The sequence below is a fragment of the Coturnix japonica genome, chromosome Z (genome assembly GCF_001577835.2).
Source record: "Coturnix japonica isolate 7356 chromosome Z, Coturnix japonica 2.1, whole genome shotgun sequence".
NCBI lineage: Eukaryota > Metazoa > Chordata > Aves > Galliformes > Phasianidae > Coturnix > Coturnix japonica.
The window spans coordinates 36,539,337-36,560,450 of NC_029547.1; the positions used below are offsets into that span (position 1 = coordinate 36,539,337).

The following is a 21,114-nucleotide window of genomic DNA, read 5'->3' on the forward strand; positions in this document are numbered from 1 at the left end:
GATCGTTTATTATTCAGGTCTTCTTTGTCCAGCACCAAAAATCAGTAGTTCTATTTCAGACAGCTGGACAGACAGGAGCTGCAGTCTTTGTACCTAATAACTTCTACCTAATAACTACAAACTGCTTCACTTATATAATGAGACCTTGAAATAAAATATTCTTATCTTATTCTAAATGCAGAAACAACATTTGATTCCCACATGGGGAAGGGAAAGTAGGCAATAGAAAAAGGCAAGATAGAAAAAAAGCAAGAATTACGTTAAAGCAGGGAATAGTCACCTCCTGGATGCAGCAGCGTCCCGTAGCACGTTGTTAACGTTGGTCCGGGGCAAAATAAGCGTAGGGGAGAGCAGCAGCGGAGTAGCAGGCCGCAGATCAATGAAACGCAGAGAAGATGGTCAGAGTAGCGAGGTCTCAAGAAGCAGAGTCTCGGGCAGCGAGGTCCCACGGAGCAGAGTCTCGAGCAGCAATCCCAGAGGAGATAGTAGGCAGCAGTAGGACAACGGTGGAAGAATCTGAGGTCAGATACCTAGAAACCTAAAAGGTTCTTCAGCATGCAGGCATCTTCTTCAGCATGCAGGCGTTCACGTAGAGAGGCATCTGATGACAGGAAAACCTCCTTGTTTCCGTAGTGAAGCATCTGGTGTCAGAAAACCTAAATTCGGGGTTTGTACATGCCCTTTTTATCCTACTTCTTTCCAGCCTTCGAGACATTTCGGGAAGGCTCGGGTCAGAGTCCTGTGATTTCCACAGAGATGGCAGTCTTCCTTGAGATGGGCCAACACAAAAGGCCACTTAAGGGCCATTAGTCCTCAGAGATGGCCATCTTCCTTGAGATAGGCCAACACAAAAGACCACTTAAGGGCCATTAATCAGCATCTTATCTCCCTTTCGTAGCTCCCGGACTTGTCCATCTCCTTAACAAAGGGATTCCTCGAACCTTGGTTCCTGTGTGTCTCAGACAAAGGGAGTCCTGGAACCTTGGCCAGGACTTGCCTGAACTTGTCCATTTCAGCAAACTTTGAGACAGTAATGTAAAAAGCATGGCCTCTTACACATACCAATGAGCATATTAAACAGAAATGCTACGGATGTCATAAGGTAAACAGCCTTTTTTCTTAAAAGCTTTGAATTTCAAGTACTTGCAGAAAGCTTTAAGAAAGGAGTCCTTCATATATTGATTGACCTCTCAGGCATACATGCAGATGAAGTGTAAACTAACCTGTAGACAACTATATTTTAAAGCATATGTGGAGATAGTTGATTGTTATGCCTTTTCCTGCAAAGTGGGTTTCTATTAACATGCATTTTTCTGTGCTTCTATGGAAAGCTTCTGTTTCTACTGTTTTTTTGAGTTTGAACAGTTACTTATTCATACTTCCTCTTTTTACTTTGATCTGCACCTGGATTAGAAGCTGAATAAAATAAATGCACTGACTGGCTTTAAACACTGGTGTTTTGAGCCTCAGGTTTTAACATCCTTGACTGTCACTAATCAATAGCAAGCAAAGAAACTACAGTATCAGGAGCAGTTATGCAAAAAGAAACGTCTATCGGATACTGTGCTGGAAGAGTTGATGACTATCTTTGAGAAAGATGCAGTGTTTTCTTCTTAAGAGTGCAAATGTTTCATTTTCTACTGGTGACTTGCAGAATCAAACTCTATAATCCAGAGACGGGTTAGAAAGCAGGTATGTTTATTCCAGCGTTGCGCAGCGCCGGGTGCAAGGGGGATAGCTCCTCCAAACTTGCACACCGACTTGTAAAACCGTGATACAGATATAGGTACACCTCATGCATAGTCAATGATTTCCCGTAATTCTAATACACATTCTTTATCATGCAGACCCCCTCTTGTTATCGCCCATCTTGTCAGGGAGATGCAACTCCTCTTTTGATATTTACAACACCTAATCCCCTCCTTGCCAGGTGTATCAGGGAGTTCTCACATTCTCTTGTCTGCATCCTTCCTGCTCTCCCAGACCCACTGTCTCCATTCCTTGTTATTCTAACTAACTAAATCATTTTCTGTAAACTACCTTTAACTATCCCCCTTCTAGCCCCCCTTTGTTCTGAATTCCAGCAGAGCATCTGTTTTCTGCTTCACTGTTCACTGGCTGCTTGGAAAATGAGCATGTCTTCTATCATGTTGTTTAAAGAAACAAAATAAAAACTCCAGACAAGTTAAAAACAGATTAAATATTAACTAATCCTCAGTGGCAATGTAGGGACTGTCATCCCAAAATATTTTTGTGTGAAAATGAAAAGTTTAATTACCTCATTTCACATTGAGAACATCTCTGTAGGGTCTTCTACTAAAATATGTAGAATTATGTTGACACCCTCTCTCCCTCTCCCCTCCCCCCTTTTAATGAACTTGTAGATCAATGTAACAAACCATTCAGCAGATCGAATGCTGCCTGAAACACCAATGTCAATGGCTCCCATTTTGTTAAGTACATTTGAAAATCTCACACAGGTGGCAGCATCCATAAAATGATAAACAGTTTATCCTTATCTGTGGAGCATAAGTTTAAACATCAGAGAAAAGCTACAGATAGTGGAAAATAAATTTAAATCTTGTTATAACATTTCAGTGTTTTGAAGAGTTACAAAGGAGCAAAGCCTCAAAGCCTCTTAAGTTTTGTTTTACTGTAAGTAGTACTGAGGTTAATGTGACACTGCATAACGTGCTGCCTCCTTTTCTTTTCTTTCTTTTTTTTTTCTTTTCTTTTTTTTTTTTTATTTTATTTTTTTTCTGAAACAGAGAGTGAGTATGAGAGTCAAGACTCTTAATCTTGATGTACAACTTTATAGGGTAGTCTGCTTAATCTCTTCCGGTCCTGATTTTTCAATTACTAAGTAATTGAAAAAGTCACGAGAAGATCTGATCTGGAAAGAAAGACTAATGTGAAATTGAGATCAACATTTTTCTGAGATTTCCTGTCCTCTAATGAGTTAGAGTGTATCCAAATCTGTATGTTTAGGTCTTAGATTTCAGTTTTTATTTTTTTATTTTTTATTATCCATTCTTTTATCCATAGGTAGAAGGAATAATCACAGAATCATAGAATCATAGAATCATAGAATAGCCTGGGTTGAACAAGTTGAAAAGATCATGTAGTTTCAACCTCCCTGCTATGTGCAAGGTCGACAACTACCAGACCAGGCTGCCCAGAGCCACATCCAGCCTGACCTTGAATGCCTCCAGGGAAGGGGTATCCACAACATCCTTGGGCAACCTGTTCCAGTGTGTCACCACCCCCTGTGTGAAAATTATATGTAATCATATCATCAGACTTCTCAGTACTGCAAACAAGAAGTTCTATATCTCACAGTGTAAAATTTGTGTTTAGAAATAAAAAGTTATGTTAAATGTTTGTGTTACAGTTGTTCTCTGAAACACAATGCATCATTGAGTCTCATGTGTGACAAATCTGGAAGAAGTATGGATCTGTTAAAATATCTTTTGTCCTCTGCTATTGTATAGACATTGCTGTAGTGAGACAAGACATCTTTGTGTAATAAACATTCTGCAGAAACCTCTCCAGGAGGCTTTCTTTTCTTTCCAATAAAAATGAGGTGACATTTTGTCCTCATTTTGCCACTGCATCAGCCAGCACTGCTCTTTGAAACAGTGGCTCAGATCCAAGAAGCAAATAAATCTAGGAATGAATTATTTCATTTAATTTTCTACTTGAAATCAGAAACTAACAAATTTGATAAGAATACTTTTTTAGGTAATCCAACTATGTCTCTTTCTTTCTTTCAGTCAGCAGGTTGAATTTACTCCAAATAAATCACTGTTCATTTAAAGAGACCAGAGATACATGCCATGTTATGCTTGATTGCCTTTAGAAGTATAAATTTATTTGTCTCAAAATACTGTTTGGATCAAAGCCCTAAGTAACATTCTGCTTAGGATAAACCACATGTACTTGGTGAAGAGAAAAAGTTCAATAAGATTTAGGAACTTTCAGTTGAACAACACTTCTTTTGCTTGTGCTTCCTATTGAACATCTGAGTTTACATACAGGATCTCTGAATTTATACAGCTCCAAATATTTAGAGACATATTCAGGAGAGTGGGATGTGAGTGTATGAAACTTAGTCATCATTGCAGGAAACTTTTATTTACTCTGGCAGAACTGAGATCAATTTTGTAATGACCAAAGAAGTCTGCCTGCAGACTCCAACTCATCAGAATGTATTTTCTCGCATCCTTTTAGGCAACAAGGATCTCCGAGAACTAAAATTTTGTATTTCTTTCTTTGTGAAAATGTTTAGAAAACCTTATCATAACATTTTCCTTCCTGTGAGATGGAACATAATCAAGATTTTTTGGGACAGCTAGAGAGGCCAGACTGGATCTGGCTTTGGGCAATTAGATTTAGCTGCGGATGTTCATTGCAGGTCAGTTGGACTATATGATGCTTACAGGTCCCTTTCAGTTCTAAGGATTCTGTGATTAAATTGAGCCAATTGATGAGCTACTATCCCATTAACAGTAGCATTCAGAAATACAATGTTGAAATGCACTAGATAATATGATGCCAGAATTATGCTCATAACTACTCAAATCTATATTGTGCTCTGCTTAAAAGAGGAAAAAGAATTCTCTCTGAAAGTAATGAAGGAAGTCTATTATTGGCTTTTTTTTTTTTTTTTTTTCCCCTAACTGTGGTGCTGTTAATATAGTGAATAGAAAAACTAAAAGCAATTGGTCTTAAAGAGAGATTTTATCAGGCTGTCAATGAAAGTAAACTCTTAGGTGGTTACAGATGATTTAGCATCTGAACAATGGATTTACAAAAGTCCTGAGATAGTTGTTTGCAGTACTTCCAGTTTACAGAAAGTGAACTGTAAACTTAAATAATAATAATAATAAAATCCTCACTCAGCTGGATCTGTATCAGCAACATAATTCATACTGTACTTTATTCAGTACATTCTATTTGGAAGAGAACATATGGATGTAAATTCGGTGTCCTCAGAATAGTATATTGTAGAATCACTATTTGTTACTATCAGTAACAGATATAGATTTATATTAAGACTTATAATGAATTCTGAACTCTCTGAATGATAAACTGATACTGGAAGAAAAGTACTGGTGGGTTATGTTTTGAAATAATTTGTAGTTTTTTTCACTACATTCAAGATACTTGCATCTGAGAGAGATAGATACATAATGTTCACTTAAATGATAAATGAATTTCTGTAATTCTTTATACAGGGAAGATGGATAGCTTTTTTCTCTTCCATTTTTATTAATTTTTTTATTTTTATTTTTTAATTTCTATTCTTTTTGTACAAGTCTAAGTGGCAGCTTACGTAACTGCCATGTTTTTATAGCACTAACATTAAACTCAGAATCTGCATATGTTTGCGTATGTTTGGTGGCCCTGCTAGGCAGGGGGGTTGGAACTACATGATCCTTGAGGTCCCTTCCAACCCGGGTCATTCTGAGATTCTGTGATTCTGTAATCCAGTGCCCTGGCAGCTAAAGGGGCCAAAATCACACTTTGGACATTAGCCTGTCCAACAGGCTGTTGAGCTCTGGGAAGCATTTAGGATGAGACAAATAATCTTCTGAAAACCCACTACCTATAATATTTTGCTATTACTCCAAATAGTCAAAGAGTAAGTGTACAAATTAAATCCAGATTGCTTGCTGCTTAATGCATTTGTAGATTTCTTCACTTCCCCTGAAACTATTTTTAAAGCACTCCTGTGCAATTTCTGTATCTTTGTATTTCAGTCCATTTTTTCTTTTTCACCTGTGGTTTGGCACAGCTGTGACCCCTGTCCTCTGCCTTTCCTCTCCCTTTTCAGCCCTTCTCTTTTCCTTCTTCCCCTTTTTTTTTTTTTTTTTTTTTTCCCACTAGAATGAATGAAAACCCGAAACTTATTTCAGTTTCCTCAAATTGCTTCATTACACACAAAATAAGACCTTGTTTGTTTGTTTGTTTGTTGTTGTCAGGGAACACATAAGAAAAGTGAAAGAAATAAGAGCCAGATGCACAGAATTAGAGAAATACTTCTGTTCTTAGAGAGCTGCTGTTGGAGCACTCAGAAAGAAATCATCTGGTCTTCTACATGTTGAGCACATGTCCTCTTCTCTAGACATGTATTATAATGTGGCAACTCCTCTTGGTGTTTGTAAATATAGCTTTGGAGGTTTGGTTTCTGCTGTAAAAAGGGCATTGCATTTGACCTGAAACTGGCATTCTGAAGTAGAGTTTGACTATGTAAAATAATAAATCCCTGTAAAAATTTGTTCTAATTATACTTATTCTGTCTGGGAAAAAATAAGTTACTGCTGTGTGTAATGTAATTTTGGCTCTGTTTTACAATAGAATAGATAATAGCTATTTGTGCTCATGAACACTTCAGTGTGAGTCAGTTCTGTAGACTGAAATATTAACCCTATTTTTCCCTTTCAAAATCTATTTATTGTCATTAACCTATGCCTTCAACAGGACTTTCAGGACTCTAATCTGGCCTTGTTGACTCTTGTAGAATGTTCAGGTACCTAGATCTCACTTTCCATACTGTGTTGATTTTTTGTTTTTTTTTTCTTTCTGAAACCACTTAAAACTATTAGCATTGCTAACATATTTGGAGTTGCAATTAAGAACATAAGCAGACCTTATCTACCTGTGTTGTGCACAATGCCAAACAGTTAAGAGTAGTTCATCAGTTAAGAACTTCTCAAATGAATATTGAAAAGTTACTTTAAACACAGCAGTTTGATTTCACTGTGGTTGCAACAGACTAGGTAAGAAACAAACTAAAAGACTAGACACATTCCACTTGCAGTGATTTGTTTTAGAGGTATAGATATGTGTATTCACATTGGAGCTCTGCAGGGCTTGGGAACTTTGGAGGGAAGGTAGTAACAATACAGTAGCTTTCAGAGCTAGGCTGACAAAAACATGATGATGCTTCTTTTTTCCCCTCTAACCCTTAACTTCCTCACATCTTTTAGAATATTACTATGGAAATAATGATTAACTTCAGTGACTTAGTAAAAATACTGACAAAAGGACCCAAAAAGCCTGACAACTTTGTACAACCTCTAGAAATAGATCCTCAGTCTTCCTTAAACTCTGACAGAGTTTACTACTTGTATATGCCATGGTGAGCATTAATATTCTTTGCAACTGTGCATTTTTCTTGAGTCTGCAGTGGAGTTTTAAATTACATTTTAATTGGAAAATTAGTCACATCTCTTTGGTTTTTTGTTGTTGCTGTTGTTTTTTTCTTTAGTTGTTTTTGGTTTGGTTTGGTTTGGTTTGTTGTTTTCTTACACTGAATCATGTCAATTGTTCCAGATGAAATAATTTTGACATACAGTTCTGGGGAATGGGCAGTGGCTCAAAACTAGCAAGTTCAGCTTCTGAGTGTGCCATCACTTGCATTCAGGTTGGAAGTAATAATGTCTCAGGGTTAAAACAAGCAAGAAAGTGCAATGTAAATGAATTATTAACTGCTACTTAATTACTTCTTTTGAAACTGATAGTGTATGTTCTGCTGATTTCAAGCAAACCAAGATTTGGCCCTGAATTGTTGTTTAAAATGCTGTGGAATATATTTACATTTTCAGCTCTACATAAATATTCATAATTTACTAAAGCAAGTTGAAAAAAGAAAACACTGCCAATAAATAATTTAAAAACCCTACTTAGGAAGTTTACATTTACAGGATAATAGTACAACTCTCACATGGTTTTTTTGTTTGTTTGTTTTTGTTTTTTTTTGTTCAAATGTCATTAGAACAAATAATGGTGACTATGAACAGTGATGTACATAATAACTCAACTGCTTCAGATAACAACAGACTGGGTAAGACAATGATGTTCTGGGAAGTATTTATCCTGTAGGGTCAAATAGTGCTGAATATAGCTTTAAGACTCTTAGCCTTATTTTATCAGGTAATGTTTCAACATTAGGTGCACATTCTAATTTCTGATTTCTACTTCATCTAAGAACAGAACATGACCTAGGGGGGTTTAGTTGTGTTTCAGTATTTCATAATACATAGGTTTTGATTTTCAAGTTTCTTTTGATATTCAGAGACAATAAGTTATACAATAGTTAAATAACATTTTCTCGTATTTATTTATTTATTTATTTATTTATTTATTTATTTATTTATTTATTTATTTATTTTTTCTGCCATTGCAAAGTTATTTGATTTATTCGATGACACTAAATGCAGAAACCTCTTTGGAGCAGAGAGGATTGTCTGTGTGACATACGGCATGAAACAAAGATTACAGAGGACCCAACTGTTGTGTAACTATAACTCTGTGGCATAGCTGTATTCTCCAGTTAGTGAATGGGCCAATCCAAAGATATTGAACACCTAAACCTGATTGTGGTTTTGCTCACTGTAGTTGTTTGGACAAGGCAGGACTTCTGGCTGAGGTTTATCTGCCTGTACAAAGTGCAGGCCTTGGCTGAAGATTTCCAGATTGGTTGTATTACAGCTCATTATGTATATTTAGACACATTAAAGAGAAATGGGTAACACGTTATACATTTTTAATTGATGAATAAAATTCTGGCCTCATGATAGAACTAATTTTGTCATTTTCATAAAGTCATGTGCCATTTTTATTTAACATTTTGTGCATGCTTTAAATGCATTTTATGTTTATGTGTTTGGTTGTCAAGAATCCATTTGTGTTTGGACTTTTGTATTGATTTTTCTTTGACTTTTTCTCATAGCATGATTTCTCATATTTTATTTTGTTTCTTTTAGGTTTTGTTTTATTTCATAAGATCCCACTGGATGGGTAAATGAAATATGAAAAAGATGAGAGTGGGGCTGTTGAGCTTGTTATGGAAGCTATATGCTGCACACTAGGGAGTGGACAGTGTTCTTGCCCAGTGAAATGCCTCCTCCCTTGGACTTCTCTTTTAGACATTGGTTGTGTTTGGAGAACTCTAGAAGTACTTTCAAGTCAATAGCTGTTTTTCAAGAATGGGGCAAAGCTAAGCCCCGAGGCAGCTGTAAAATTCAAGAAAGTCCAGAAATAAGCTACCACACTCTTTCCTATTACCTTGTCCTCACTGTCTTCAGAATGACTTTGAGATGAAATTACATTACATTGTTTTCCTATGTCAATTTTTTTTCTGTTTGAACTTAACTAGAAAGATGTTGTTTTTATAAATAATATTTATCAAAGGTGAACTGCAAAGTTGCGCTTGTATTTTTGCATAAATGGCTCATAAAACTCTTCCACAAACACTTTATTTAAGTACGCACATAAACTCGTTGATTTTGTTGGGAATGCTGACATACTTAAAGCTAAGTCTGTGTATATTTTGAGGATATAGCCTTAAATACTGAAGCAGTAAATTGCAGAGTTGGCCCTGTAAATCATATTTATACGTGTGGTTCCACTGACTTTGCCAGGTAGATGCTGAGTCTTAGCTGTATGGATAATGAGCGCAATATTGTTCATCACTGTTTTGGGTTTTGAATTACTGCCATCACTTAACCAGTCACTCAGCCATGCTTATCAAGTATTATTCATAAGAACACAGACTTTTAGTAGGCTGGAATGCTGATTCTGAACCAAAAACAAGAGTAGCAACACTATAATGTTGGTCCTTCGGACTGTATGTTTGTAGAAATATTCAGCTGTTCAAAAAGAAGTGTAGTGTCTCCAGGAATCTTCACAATAGCAAGGAAGGTTTGCAAAGGCACAAGCATTTTGCAACAACTGGGATGCATTTGGGCATATTGTTAGACATTTGTTTTCATTATGCGTACTTACAAAGTCCTGAGCTTAAAATTTGATCTTTTCTGTTTAAGGAATAATCTTAGGAAAGGTGAAATTTCTGTTTTTTAACTGGAAATTAGTTAGGAAGACCAGCAGCAAAAGACGGAGATAGATGAATATATTTCTATGAATCTTGATTGAATTTCTGAGCTTTTGATTTTAGTTCCTTGAGAAACAAGCAAAAGATAATTTTTTTCTCTTCTACATTTTCTTTTCTTTTCTTTTCTTTTCTTTTCTTTTCTTTTTCTTTCTTTTTCTTTTTCTTTTTTCTTTTCTTCTTTCTTTCTTTCTTTTCTTTTTCTTTTCTTTTTCTTTTCTTGTCTTTTACTTTTCTTTTCTTTTCTTTTCTTTTCTTTTTTTCTCTTTTCTTTCAGTTTCTTCCTTTCTTTTCTTTCTTCTTTTTTCTTTTCTTTTCTATTCTTCTTTTTCTTTTCTCTTTCCTTTTCTTTCCTTTCCTTTCCTTTTTGGTCCTATTTTCCTTTCCTTTCTTTCCTTTTCCTTTCCTTTTTTCCTTTCCTTTCCTTTTCCTTTCCTTCTTTTCCTTCCTGTTCTTTCCTGTTCTTCCTTTCCCTTTCCTTTCCTTTCCTTTCCTTTCCTTTCCTTTCCTTTCCTTTCTTTTCCTTTCCTTTCCTTTCCTTCCTTTCCTTTCCTTTCTCTTCCTTCACCTTTCCTTTTCCTTTCCTTTCCTTTCCTTTCCTTTCCTTCGCTTTTTCCTTTCCTTTCCTTTCCCTTTCCTTTTCCTTTCCTTTTGCCTTTCTTTCCCCTTTCTTTTCCTTTCCTTTCCTTATCCTGTTCCTTTCCTTTTCCTTTCCTTTTCCTTTCCTTTCCTTTCTCTTCTCTTCTCTTCTTTTCTTTCTCTTCTTTGTTCTCTCGCTTTTCTTTTTCTTTTCCTTCTTCTTTTCTTTTCTCTTCTTTTCTCTCCTTTTCTTTTCTTTTCTTTTCTTTTCTCTTCTTTTCTTTTCTCTTCTTTTCTTTTCTTTCTTTTTTTTGTTTATTTGTTTTTAATTTCAGACATTTTCACTCTTCCATTGAAAAACTGTTGTCAGTGTCAACGGTTTTTAAAGTATACTCTATCCTTTCCTTTCTACAAGAGTATATATTCTGTCTTCTTTTTTCTTGTCTTGGCCCTTTTTTTATTTTTTCCAAATAGTTTATCTCCCTTAGCCTTTAAAGACTTTTAGTTCTTTGAGTTTTTTTCTTATATTCTCTCCACTCTCTGACATCCAAGTTCTTTCTTCCTGCTGTGGTCAAGTTTTGTAAATGTTCTTATTAGTCAATAAGTAAGTCCACATTTGAATTCTTCAGGATCAGTGTAGTGAGATATTTCCTTTCTTGTGTAACTGGCTGGGGAAAGGGAGCTGCAGTTGCTAGAGTGCTTTTTTTGCCTTCTCCAAAATCTGTCCCAAATATGTGTTTTTTAACATTAATGATGATCTAGGAATCACCAAATTCTCTGGTGATTTTGGGAGGGATGGCAGCAATTGAAGACATCAGTCATACTCCCTGTGTGAAGTTAGATATCAGCAAGGGTTCTGCCATTCCTCAGAAAAATGTATTAGGAATACCTACCTTTTTTCCTCCCTAGGTCTATGTGGAAATAATCTTAGTTTAGGGTGTTGCTTTCTATTCTGCTACTGATTCTTCTTTAGCTTTCTTTTAATTATTTTACTCTCATATTTATTGCTTACTTTTCCCATTTCGAAATAACATTCAAAGCCACTGAGATGATTCAAAACTAATGGCAAATCATTTAGATAATCAGTATTTGAAAAAAAGTCAGTGGAGCTACATCATATGTAAGTTGGATCATGAGCAGAGCTTGACCCAGTAGCCCAGATTCTGGTCTTAAATTATGCTGGAACAAAGTCAGTTTATTTCAGTTATATATTCATAATTCATTGCCAAATAAATGAGGTGACAGTCTGATCCCTTTTCTTTTGTCAAGGAAATCACAGACTTGCCAAGTTGGAATATGACAGATGATTTTTTGAAATATTCCGTTTTAAATGGTAGTTCTTTATGATTTATTATATTTATATGCAGAAATATGCACAGATATTGATTTGGAATTTTACATACTTTTTTTTGTAATTTATTTTGTAGCACTTTGCAGTTCATCTTTATCATACAGGAATAGGTTGGACCTTCAAGTATTTCAGCATGTACTTACAGTATTTTGGATTAAATGTAATCATGGAGGTAACTTCAATAAACCAGATCCGATTTATGCACAAGCAAAAAATATATTTATATATATATTATAGAATTTCCTTCTTAAGCATTTTGTATTATCTTTTATATTATCCTCTCAGTGCACTGTTATATGATGCAGATATTCACAGAACCTAATGGATTACAGCACCTGATTTGTTACTAATTATGTCTTAATGCTGATGTTTAATGCTTAATGGAAAAAGATAATATGATCCTAAAATGGTTTCAGTATGTGGCCAGAACCTCTTAAAGCTAAGGAAGCTAAACTTCTAATGTGGAAATTATAGTACTTACTAGCTCCTGTTTTTTAGCTGGATTTTAAGTGACATTGTTTTTAACTGTTCAGATTCTGATCTGCTGAAATGGTGTTAGTTTAGAAAGTGCTCAGTTAATTATAAATTCCTGACCTCCTTAAAACTAAGTGACACTCAAACTAAGAATCATGCAGGAGCCATTAACATGGTAAAAGTTTCTGAGCATCAAGGATTTGATACTAAAAAGCTTTTATATTGTTTCACTAAGCAATAAAAAAAGGCTATGAAATGTTTAAAAGCAGAGTTGCTATTTTTTTTTTCCAATATACCCGACATAAAACTTAAAATAAACGCATATTCCTAATGTTCTGCTAGAAGGGATTTATGCTCAAATTTGCTTTAAATTGGCATTTTATGCATTCAGAAAAGTATTGAGATAAACTTTTGGACAGCTTAATAAGCAGATTACCTGCGGGACTGGAAGAAGACCTGGAGGTAAGTTTTGTTGTGAGGCAGGGCATGTAACCAAGGCTATTAAAAAACCCATTCCAGCTGAACTTGCTGGAAGTGGTCAGGTCTATGTTGGAAAGGAGTATGTTGCTCCCAGGCAGAGCCCCAGGTTTGCATTATCCTTGCTGCTGTTGTCTGCCACATCAAGTGAGGTGGGTGCATGCAGGAAGGCTCTTCCTGCAGAAGGGTACTTGGGGACCATGTCCTCTTCTGTGGAAGTCACAGAACTAACTTGCTGTCAAGGAGGCTGCTGTGGCACATTTGCAGTGTGTTTGGATAGCAAGGCACTCCCTGTCCTTTCCACTGCCTTTGACTATCAGCTTGGTCTCAACCCACATAGGAGTTATTCTAGAAAGCCATTAATTTCAGTGGGAGCAAGATCCTTGGTGGCATCAGACAATGCCAAGAAAACCTGTGGACAACCAGTTAGAAGTAATTTTGATTCTGTTTCAAATAGCATTCACAGAAATTGCTTGCTCTTCTTTGACACTGGGCTGAAGCACTAAAAATCCATTTCTTCCCTATGGTGCAGGCACTCCCCAAACACTGTTTTACAAAGACTAAAAGCATTATGGAAGTCTGCCTCATAGGAATGACCAATACACTTCATACTAACTCTCTCCACAAAAGCATTGATAAAAAGGTCCCGTTTCTGAGACCCTTCACCCAGCTGTGCATGACATGCTGACTGTTACTGGCAGGCATTCCAGACAGAAGTTTAGATACAACTGTTTGAATTTTTAGAAGTACTCAAGCAGTTTGTAAAGTTTATGAAGTTACCAAACAGATAGAAAGGGTGTCCTTTTTGACATCTTTCCAATTCAGCACTTATTCTCCTGTTGCATAGTGAATATTTTAAAACATTAAAAGCCTATGCAGAAGTGAGAGAGGTAAATACTTTTTGTCCCATTCAGAAGGAAACTCCCAAAGCTTACTTGAACATTTTTTGTACTTACTACCTTATTCTTCTTTCTCACTATACTCTGTTTTTTCTTGATAGTTTTCAGTGGTTCTCTCATTCCTTTTGTTCCATTCTTGGCAGACTTAATCATCGTCCTTCTTCATGTGCTGTAAACTCATGAAGGGCTTCATGCAATGGTGTAAAGTAGTCCAGATGATAATGCAGGCCCATACTGAGCCTGCACTGAGCCATATTGAGATTTTGTCATCCAGTGTCAATAGTAAATGTTTATTGATGGTTGAAAGTACTGAGAACTATAACTACACCATTATAAGAAGCACAGAGAATACTGATATGACATATTCCACAATGTTTCTGTCCATTTCATTCCATTCCATTCCATTCCATTCCATTCCATTCCATTCCATTCCATTCCATTCCATTCCATTCCATTCCATTCCCCTACTTACGTGCTAGTGCATATGCCCAGCTTTTTGAATCTGGCTTTCATTTTTACCTGTTTTTCTTTTGAATTTACATGTTAAATTTTGTATTAAAATAGGAAATGATTAATTGGAATTAAGTGTAGGTATTGAATTCCACAGGCATGCAGGTTGTTTGATTGTACTTGTAGAAGAGACTTTTTATCAAACCTGGAAGTTATTCATATTTTACATGAGGAGACAGTTTCAGAAATGTATCCATTCATGAAAAAAGATAAATTGAAGAAGTCCATATTATGGTATGTCCTTGTAGTTTTGCTTTCATCCTTCCATGATTAGCTGTATTTTTTCAGCTGCAAGGAATGTGATCAATGAGCACGTGCTTATTTAAAGGCAGTACAGAGTAAAAATGTTTTCATTTTGAAAGGAACCAGTAGTCCCTAGAGGTAGCAATGCGCAGCAGTCTTTCTCAGTAGACTAGTATTAATTTAGAAGGAGATTTCCCTCCTTGTGTGTGTTTTCAATGTAACCTTCTTTATTGTCTGGAATGACAAGAACTACTATCTAGGTAGTTACTCAGGAAATTATCTGATTGAGAAAGAGGTGGAAGTGATGACTTCTTTCCAATGGTTTTGATTTTTCCCTTGATGTAAGAAGAGTCTGGTGCATTCCCTAGACATGTCTGTAAAATAGGAAAAGAAATCCTGACTTTTTCCTTTTTTTATTTTTATTTTATTTTTTAAACATAGCTATTTCTGGAGCAGAATGGAGCACCCATGCCAGTTTGTAAGCCTGATATCAATGGCTTTGGTAAATGTATTTAAAATGTATTCTGCTGCCATTTGAGCCCTGCATCCTTTGACTATATCTTAGGTTTATGATCAGTTTAAAAATAGGAAGAAATTGATTCAGTTGGTGTCAAGGTATAGAAGTTAAACATTCTGTACTCAAATCTATCTTTCAGAAGCTTAAAAAATTAATGTTCTAAATGATAGAACAGAAATGTCTTCTACCTTAACAACATTCTAAAAAAGAAAACAGTTTGCTGTAATCCATCAGCAGGCTGTGAATATTTGTTCCCTCTCTCTCCTCTCTAGTTCTTCATGTTAAAACTGTTTTATATGTCCTGTAAATAACAGACAATGACTGTTTTTATTGCCAAGTGCTACTGTAACACTTTAGACAGTCCATACTTTAAAGACGTGTACTTGACAAACTTATTTTTAACAGCCCAATAAAGTTTTATAATTCATTATCATTGTGTCTTTCACTCTGTATAAGTACTTATGTCTATTATTTCATTCGAAATTTTGTACTGTATTGGAAAATATCTGAATTGTGGAGTTCCTCAGCTGATATCTGTTGTCATATATGTGCTTATTCTTGTTTTTGTTTTCTGGTATATTGTAAGACTCAGCTCTTCATTTTTATAGCATCACGAATGATTACTATATTTTAAAAAAATCCCATTTTCAGAAAAAAAAGCAACAAAGCAACCACATTTCAGTGATAACTGTATTTCTATTTAATTTAATGTAAATGCACATGTGTTTAGTATGTACATTTAATAAGACACGCCTTTATTCAGATTAAATGACTACATATTCAGATGTTGGACATAAGACAGCAAGTTTTACATTTCAGACAACATTTCTTCTACTTAGAACTTTTATGTAGAAGAAGTGGTGTGATTGAATGCTCAAGCACGCCATGTTGATTTTATACAAATTGTTTTTGGGAAACATCAGTGCTGCTATTTGAAGGATGTGTTTTGATTTGACTCTTCTGTTTGTCAGGCTGGACTGTTTGGGTCTCTTGATAGAACTATTGAAACAGAGTACACAAGAACATTGAAACTGTTATGTCACAGGTTCATCATAAGTTTTACTCTGTCTCTCTCTCTCTCTCTCTTTTGCTTTTGTTTCTTTTGTCGCAGATGCAGATATTGTATTGCATGTTCCTTTTCTTGTCAGTGAAGGGTTTGATGACTTTTTTTAATGAGTTCACAGTATTTTGTGTATTTTACCAAACCTGCTTTGTATACCCATGTGGACTTTTTCATCCATTGGCACAACTTTTTCATTACTTGACACAACTGTGAAGTCACATAGTGTCATAATCTATGCAAAATGTGTTTTTAAAAACAATTATGATTTCTTGCCACTTTATAAGACAGGCAGGCCTGTCCACCAGGTATGCCTATTCCTATGGAGAATACCTTCAGTAGAACTTGCTACTAAGGGTAGATAATTATGATATTGATAGCACTGGAAAAGACAATGATTTAAAGCAAGTATTCAAATAAAACAAATTATCATCTACTTGCCAAATCTTTCTAAATTAAAAACATTTGTTACATATTTATTTATTTATTTATTTATTTAATGAGTGGTAATGGAGCTTAACAGTGAAACACTGTAATACAAAATTTGCATCCTCAATAAAACAAAGTTACTATCTAAAGAGAAAAATTAAAAAGGGGCAGAGTAGAAGCAAAAGTGAAAGTAGCCATTTATGCAGACCAGCAGATTAGGAAGTACACAGGATAAATAGTAACATAGATAGCTAGTGTTCCTGAATTTAACAATCCAAATTAGTTTAAAAATGCAAACGAGGATTCTTTTTTTTTTTCTTTATTTAAAATAAATATGAACTGTAACTTAGCAGTATTCTTGTAAATACTTGCCTTTCCTTTTTGTCCTTTTAATGAGGAAAAAGAATACAAACAGCTTGTATTAGATATTAGTATCTTAAATTGTTTTATCAATACACTCTCTTCATTTACATATAAAAATACAGTACAAAAAAGTACAAAAAAGACAGGGATCTCTTGGAAAGAGTCCAGCGGAGGGCCACTAAGATGGTGAAGGGCCTGGAGCATCTCCCCTATGAGGAGAGACTTAGGGAACTGGGTCTGTTTAGCTTTGAGAAAAGAAGGCTGAGAGGGGACTTGATCCAGGTTTATAAATACCTGAGGTGTGGGAGCCATAGTGGTGAGGCTGGTCTCTTCAGTAGTGTGTGGGGATAGGACTAGGGGTAGTGGAATGAAAGTACAGCATAGGAAGTTCCGCACGAATGTGCGGAAGAACTTCTTTACAGTGAGGGTGACGGAGCACTGGAACAGGCTGCCCAGGGAGGTGGTGGAGTCTCCTTCTCTGGAGATATTCAAGACCCGCCTGGATGCCTACCTGTGCGACATGGTGTAGGGAGCCTGCTTTGGCAGGGGGATTGGACTCAATGATCTCTAGAGGTCCCTTCCAACCCCTACAATTCTGTGATTCTGTGATTCTGAGAAAATAATTTTCAAATATTACCTTCTAGTTGTCACTATATTAAGTGTAAAGTAAATTTAAATTCAGTTTTCAGATTGATCATTTGGTGCATCTTTCTATAGTTGAACAGTAATCAGGCCCTAAAACTAAAATAAATGCAATAGCTGCACATAAGCAGGTCTTCATATTTTTCACTTTTGTGAAGACTATTGTAAATTCACAAAAACCAGATTTCTGGTATTCAGATAATCCTATAGAAATACTTTTGGGGCAGTGTGTTATTCCCCTGAAAAACAAATATCATGTGCAGGTATCTAAGCTAAGTGTTCTGTAGCTAGTTCACTGAAGCTGAAAGACACTCCATGTTTAAATGACACTATTTTGTTTGGTTGCTATCCAGAGCTCTAGTACTTTCGTCATAGAGCAGAGTTTGCAATAAAGGAGACAGACTTCCATTATGGTCTGTAAACAGAAAATGGAATTGCAACCAAATAGTCCCTTCATAACATAAAATTGCAATTCAGAGTGTATGGCAGCAGGAGAGAGTGGGTAAAGAAAACAGAAAGGTGTATTTGAAATTGAGCTGAAAATGAATTTGGGTAATTTGGGTTACAGTTCTTGTTTGGTGCACAAGTTAATTCTGTATTTAAAATGAATGGCTTGTTCTGGTAGTTGAAAAACAGTAACTTAAAAAGCTTTTTTTTTTTTTTTTTTTTTTTTTTTGCTTTGGTTATATGATTATATATATTTATATGATTATTATATGTTTCCCTACTGTATTTTGAAAATTTGTGGTTTATTCCCATAACCCTTATGATGCTATTAATTGCGTTTTTCATCACAGCATACTTCAAATATAGTTACTAGAGTAGAACAGAACAGAACAGAATAATTCAGTGGAAACTGAAGAGAGGCTTCTACCACCTCTCTGGGAAGCTTTTGCCAGTGTATGACCACCCTCATGGGACAGAAATGTTTCCTAACATCCAGTCTGATCCTCCCTTGCCAGTGCTGTATGTTGTTCCCACATCTTGCCATTGGTTCCCAGGAGCAGAGCCTGGCACCTCCCTCTGCTTCCCCTCCTCAGGGGGATAGGGAGACCAGTGCAGTCAACTCTCAGCTGCATCTGCTCTGGACTGGACAGCCCATATGCCCTAATTCTCTCCTCACAGGACATGTCTTCTAGCCCTGTTACCAGCTGTGTCCCTCTTCTCTGGATGCTTGCAAGGACCATAATATCCTTTTTATATTGTGAAGACTAGAAATGCAAGCAATTTTCAAGATGAAAATTTAGCAGGAGAATCACCTCTTTTGGGCAGCTGGCTGTACTGTGTTTAATACATCGTAATTGCAGTTTGCGCCCTTGGCCACCAGGACTCACTTCTGACTCACGCTGAGCTGCTGTCACTAGTACCCCCAGGTCCCTTCCTGCTGAGCTGCTCCACAGCCACTCATCTCCTAGTCTGTACCGATGTTTGGCATACCAGTAATAATCATAATAATAATCACAATATAAGGTCCAAAACAGTGTAGTGGAGTGAGTTAGAATAAGAATGTGATAGTATATTTCATACCTTCATGGTATGTGTTACAGCACATGGCTTTTGCCATGCAGATGTGCTCTCCTACTTATACATCCAAAAGAAGCAGAGTATTCAACTGGTTGCTCTATTCATGGCATTTTCCCAAGAGGGATGATCATCAAAAGGGAAATATGCAAGTGTGCTGGGAGTCAACACTGACTCTCCCTTGGGAGCTGATACAAATCTCTTCCTGGGTAAAGAAAGAGACACATTCCCCTTCAAGGGGAAGGGAAAAATTTATTGTTCCTGCTTTTCCTTTCTCAAAGAGGTGCCACATTTCCATTCCCCACAGTGGCTTCAGTCTTTGTTGGAGTCTGAATGCAGGCCTGCTTCTGTTAGAGCAGCCTTCCCCGAGACCTGTCACCTGCTGTCACCTGTCATGGTGAGCTGGTGGTCTGGCTTCTAAGAGCTGGTGTTCCTAACCATGGAATATTAACAGTTTTCCTTCTGACATCTGGTCTGAATTTTGCACAAGCTGTGAGCAGTTGTAACCACTGGTGATTAGTAGATAGCTTGCATGATAGCGGTTTGATCGGTGATTGCCAGGGGACAGATACTCATGCCAGGAAAAAGCAGCTTTCTGCAGACTGTGCAGAGAGGCTGAGGATTGATGGCAGAGAGACTGAGTTATTCTGTCATCAGTCTATTTAGAAACGGTTTGATTGTCTCTAAGAGGAGAGGTAAATTCAGAAAAGCTTCTGATTTATTATTTTTTTTCCCATTCAGAGGCATTGTGGGTCTTGGTTTGGGTGTTGTAAGTCAGGCTACTGTAAGATTTATTTATTTGATACAGAATATAAATGCAAATTTAACTAACTGCATTCATAAGTAATCCCACCCACATGTTGCAGAATTTGAAGAGTCTGTGCAGATGCTTGCCTGCTTAATTGAATTGCACCAAATCCCAAACTCTGACCTTAGATACAGTGCAGCACTGTATTCCCCTATAAAATAAATGAGGAGTGTTTATTCATCTGAGATTTTGTGTCATTAATGCTGTTTGAGACAGAAGAAATTGTGCCTGTGTATGTGGTCCTGCCTACTCCAGGATTCTAGGGAGGACTGATAATGCACCTTGTTAAATTGCATCTGAATAATACCTAGATGCTTAATTAACAAACTAAAACTTTTTTCATTGCTACCTACACACTGGAATTGCAAGTGCACACCTTATTCATGTGTCCTTCCTTGCACTGTATGTATGTTTATGCTACGTGGCTAACATGCCAACATCTATCTGTTCAGCACTGAGTTTATCTGCAGAGGATGCAAAACTATAAGACCTGAGAAAGGAATGAATCAGGTCATTTAATAAATAAAATCAGCCAAGAGAATATCTTCTGTAGTCTTACTTTTGAAAATTAAGTTTCATTTTAGAAATGGTAATGATATTGGTATTCTTACTTTCTCATAGAAGCTTAGAAGTGTAAGTTACCAGCTCATTACTTAAGTTTTTTCTTTATTTGCAGACTGGTTAGATAGCTGTTGTAAGTTGCTGTGTCTTTGTTCTGTGGATTTTGCTCCCATGTGAATAAACTGGCTGGTAAAGAAAGAAAAGCTTGTACTCTCTAAAGTCATAATGGAGCACAAAGATATCCAAACCACTCAGCTGATGAACTGCTTACTCTTTCAAATCAGTTTGTGTGCCACCAAGGATAAGACAACTCAGTGGTGAGAGCTGGTAGCCAGATCCCAGGCCCAAGACTGTGTGGCATCCCATCCACAGAGACAGAGCCTCACCAAGGAAAGAGAGCTCTGTTGCAGTGCACCTTGGCCATCTCAGCAGAAGTCCAACAAAGCTGATATGTGTAGGCCACTTCCTGGACTGTTACTTATGAGGTTTTATTTCTGTGGCACAGGACCCAGCTGAAAGCTTTGCAAGAGGTGTGCCCAGGCACAAAACACCTGCATTGGTTCTGCATGCTTGTCAGGACGAGCATGCAGCACTGTATTTAAATTTGCCTAGGACTTGGGCTTTCTTCTTGGCCCATTTCCTGTTTCTGTTTGGGCTCTAAAGGAGAGACTGAAAGTGAGAAATGGCAGGAGGACTTTGCTTCCCAAGGGTAAGCACTTTCCAGCAAGCTGATTTATTCTCCTCCCTCAGTCCCCGTAACTGTGTGAATGAAAGTTGAGAGATCT

General features: G+C 36.6%; 1 protein-coding gene across 8 annotated transcripts in view; it reads left to right on the top strand.

Moving 5' to 3' along the window:
• The window catches only part of NTRK2 (neurotrophic receptor tyrosine kinase 2), a 205,584-nt gene that overhangs the window by 85,866 nt on the left and 98,604 nt on the right, over positions 1-21,114 (top strand). For 4 of the 8 annotated variants that reach the window (XM_015849249.2, XM_032441164.1, XM_015849246.2 and 1 more), the window contains one exon: positions 7,781-7,849. The exons of 1 other annotated variant lie outside the window; for it this stretch is intronic. In XM_015849249.2, the coding sequence (XP_015704735.1) occupies positions 7,781-7,849 (69 nt within the window). Of the gene's footprint in view, positions 1-7,780; positions 7,850-8,771; positions 10,001-21,114 lie in introns of those variants that run through there. 3 more of the 8 variants (XM_015849251.2, XM_032441165.1, XM_032441166.1) reach the window with 3 other exon arrangements.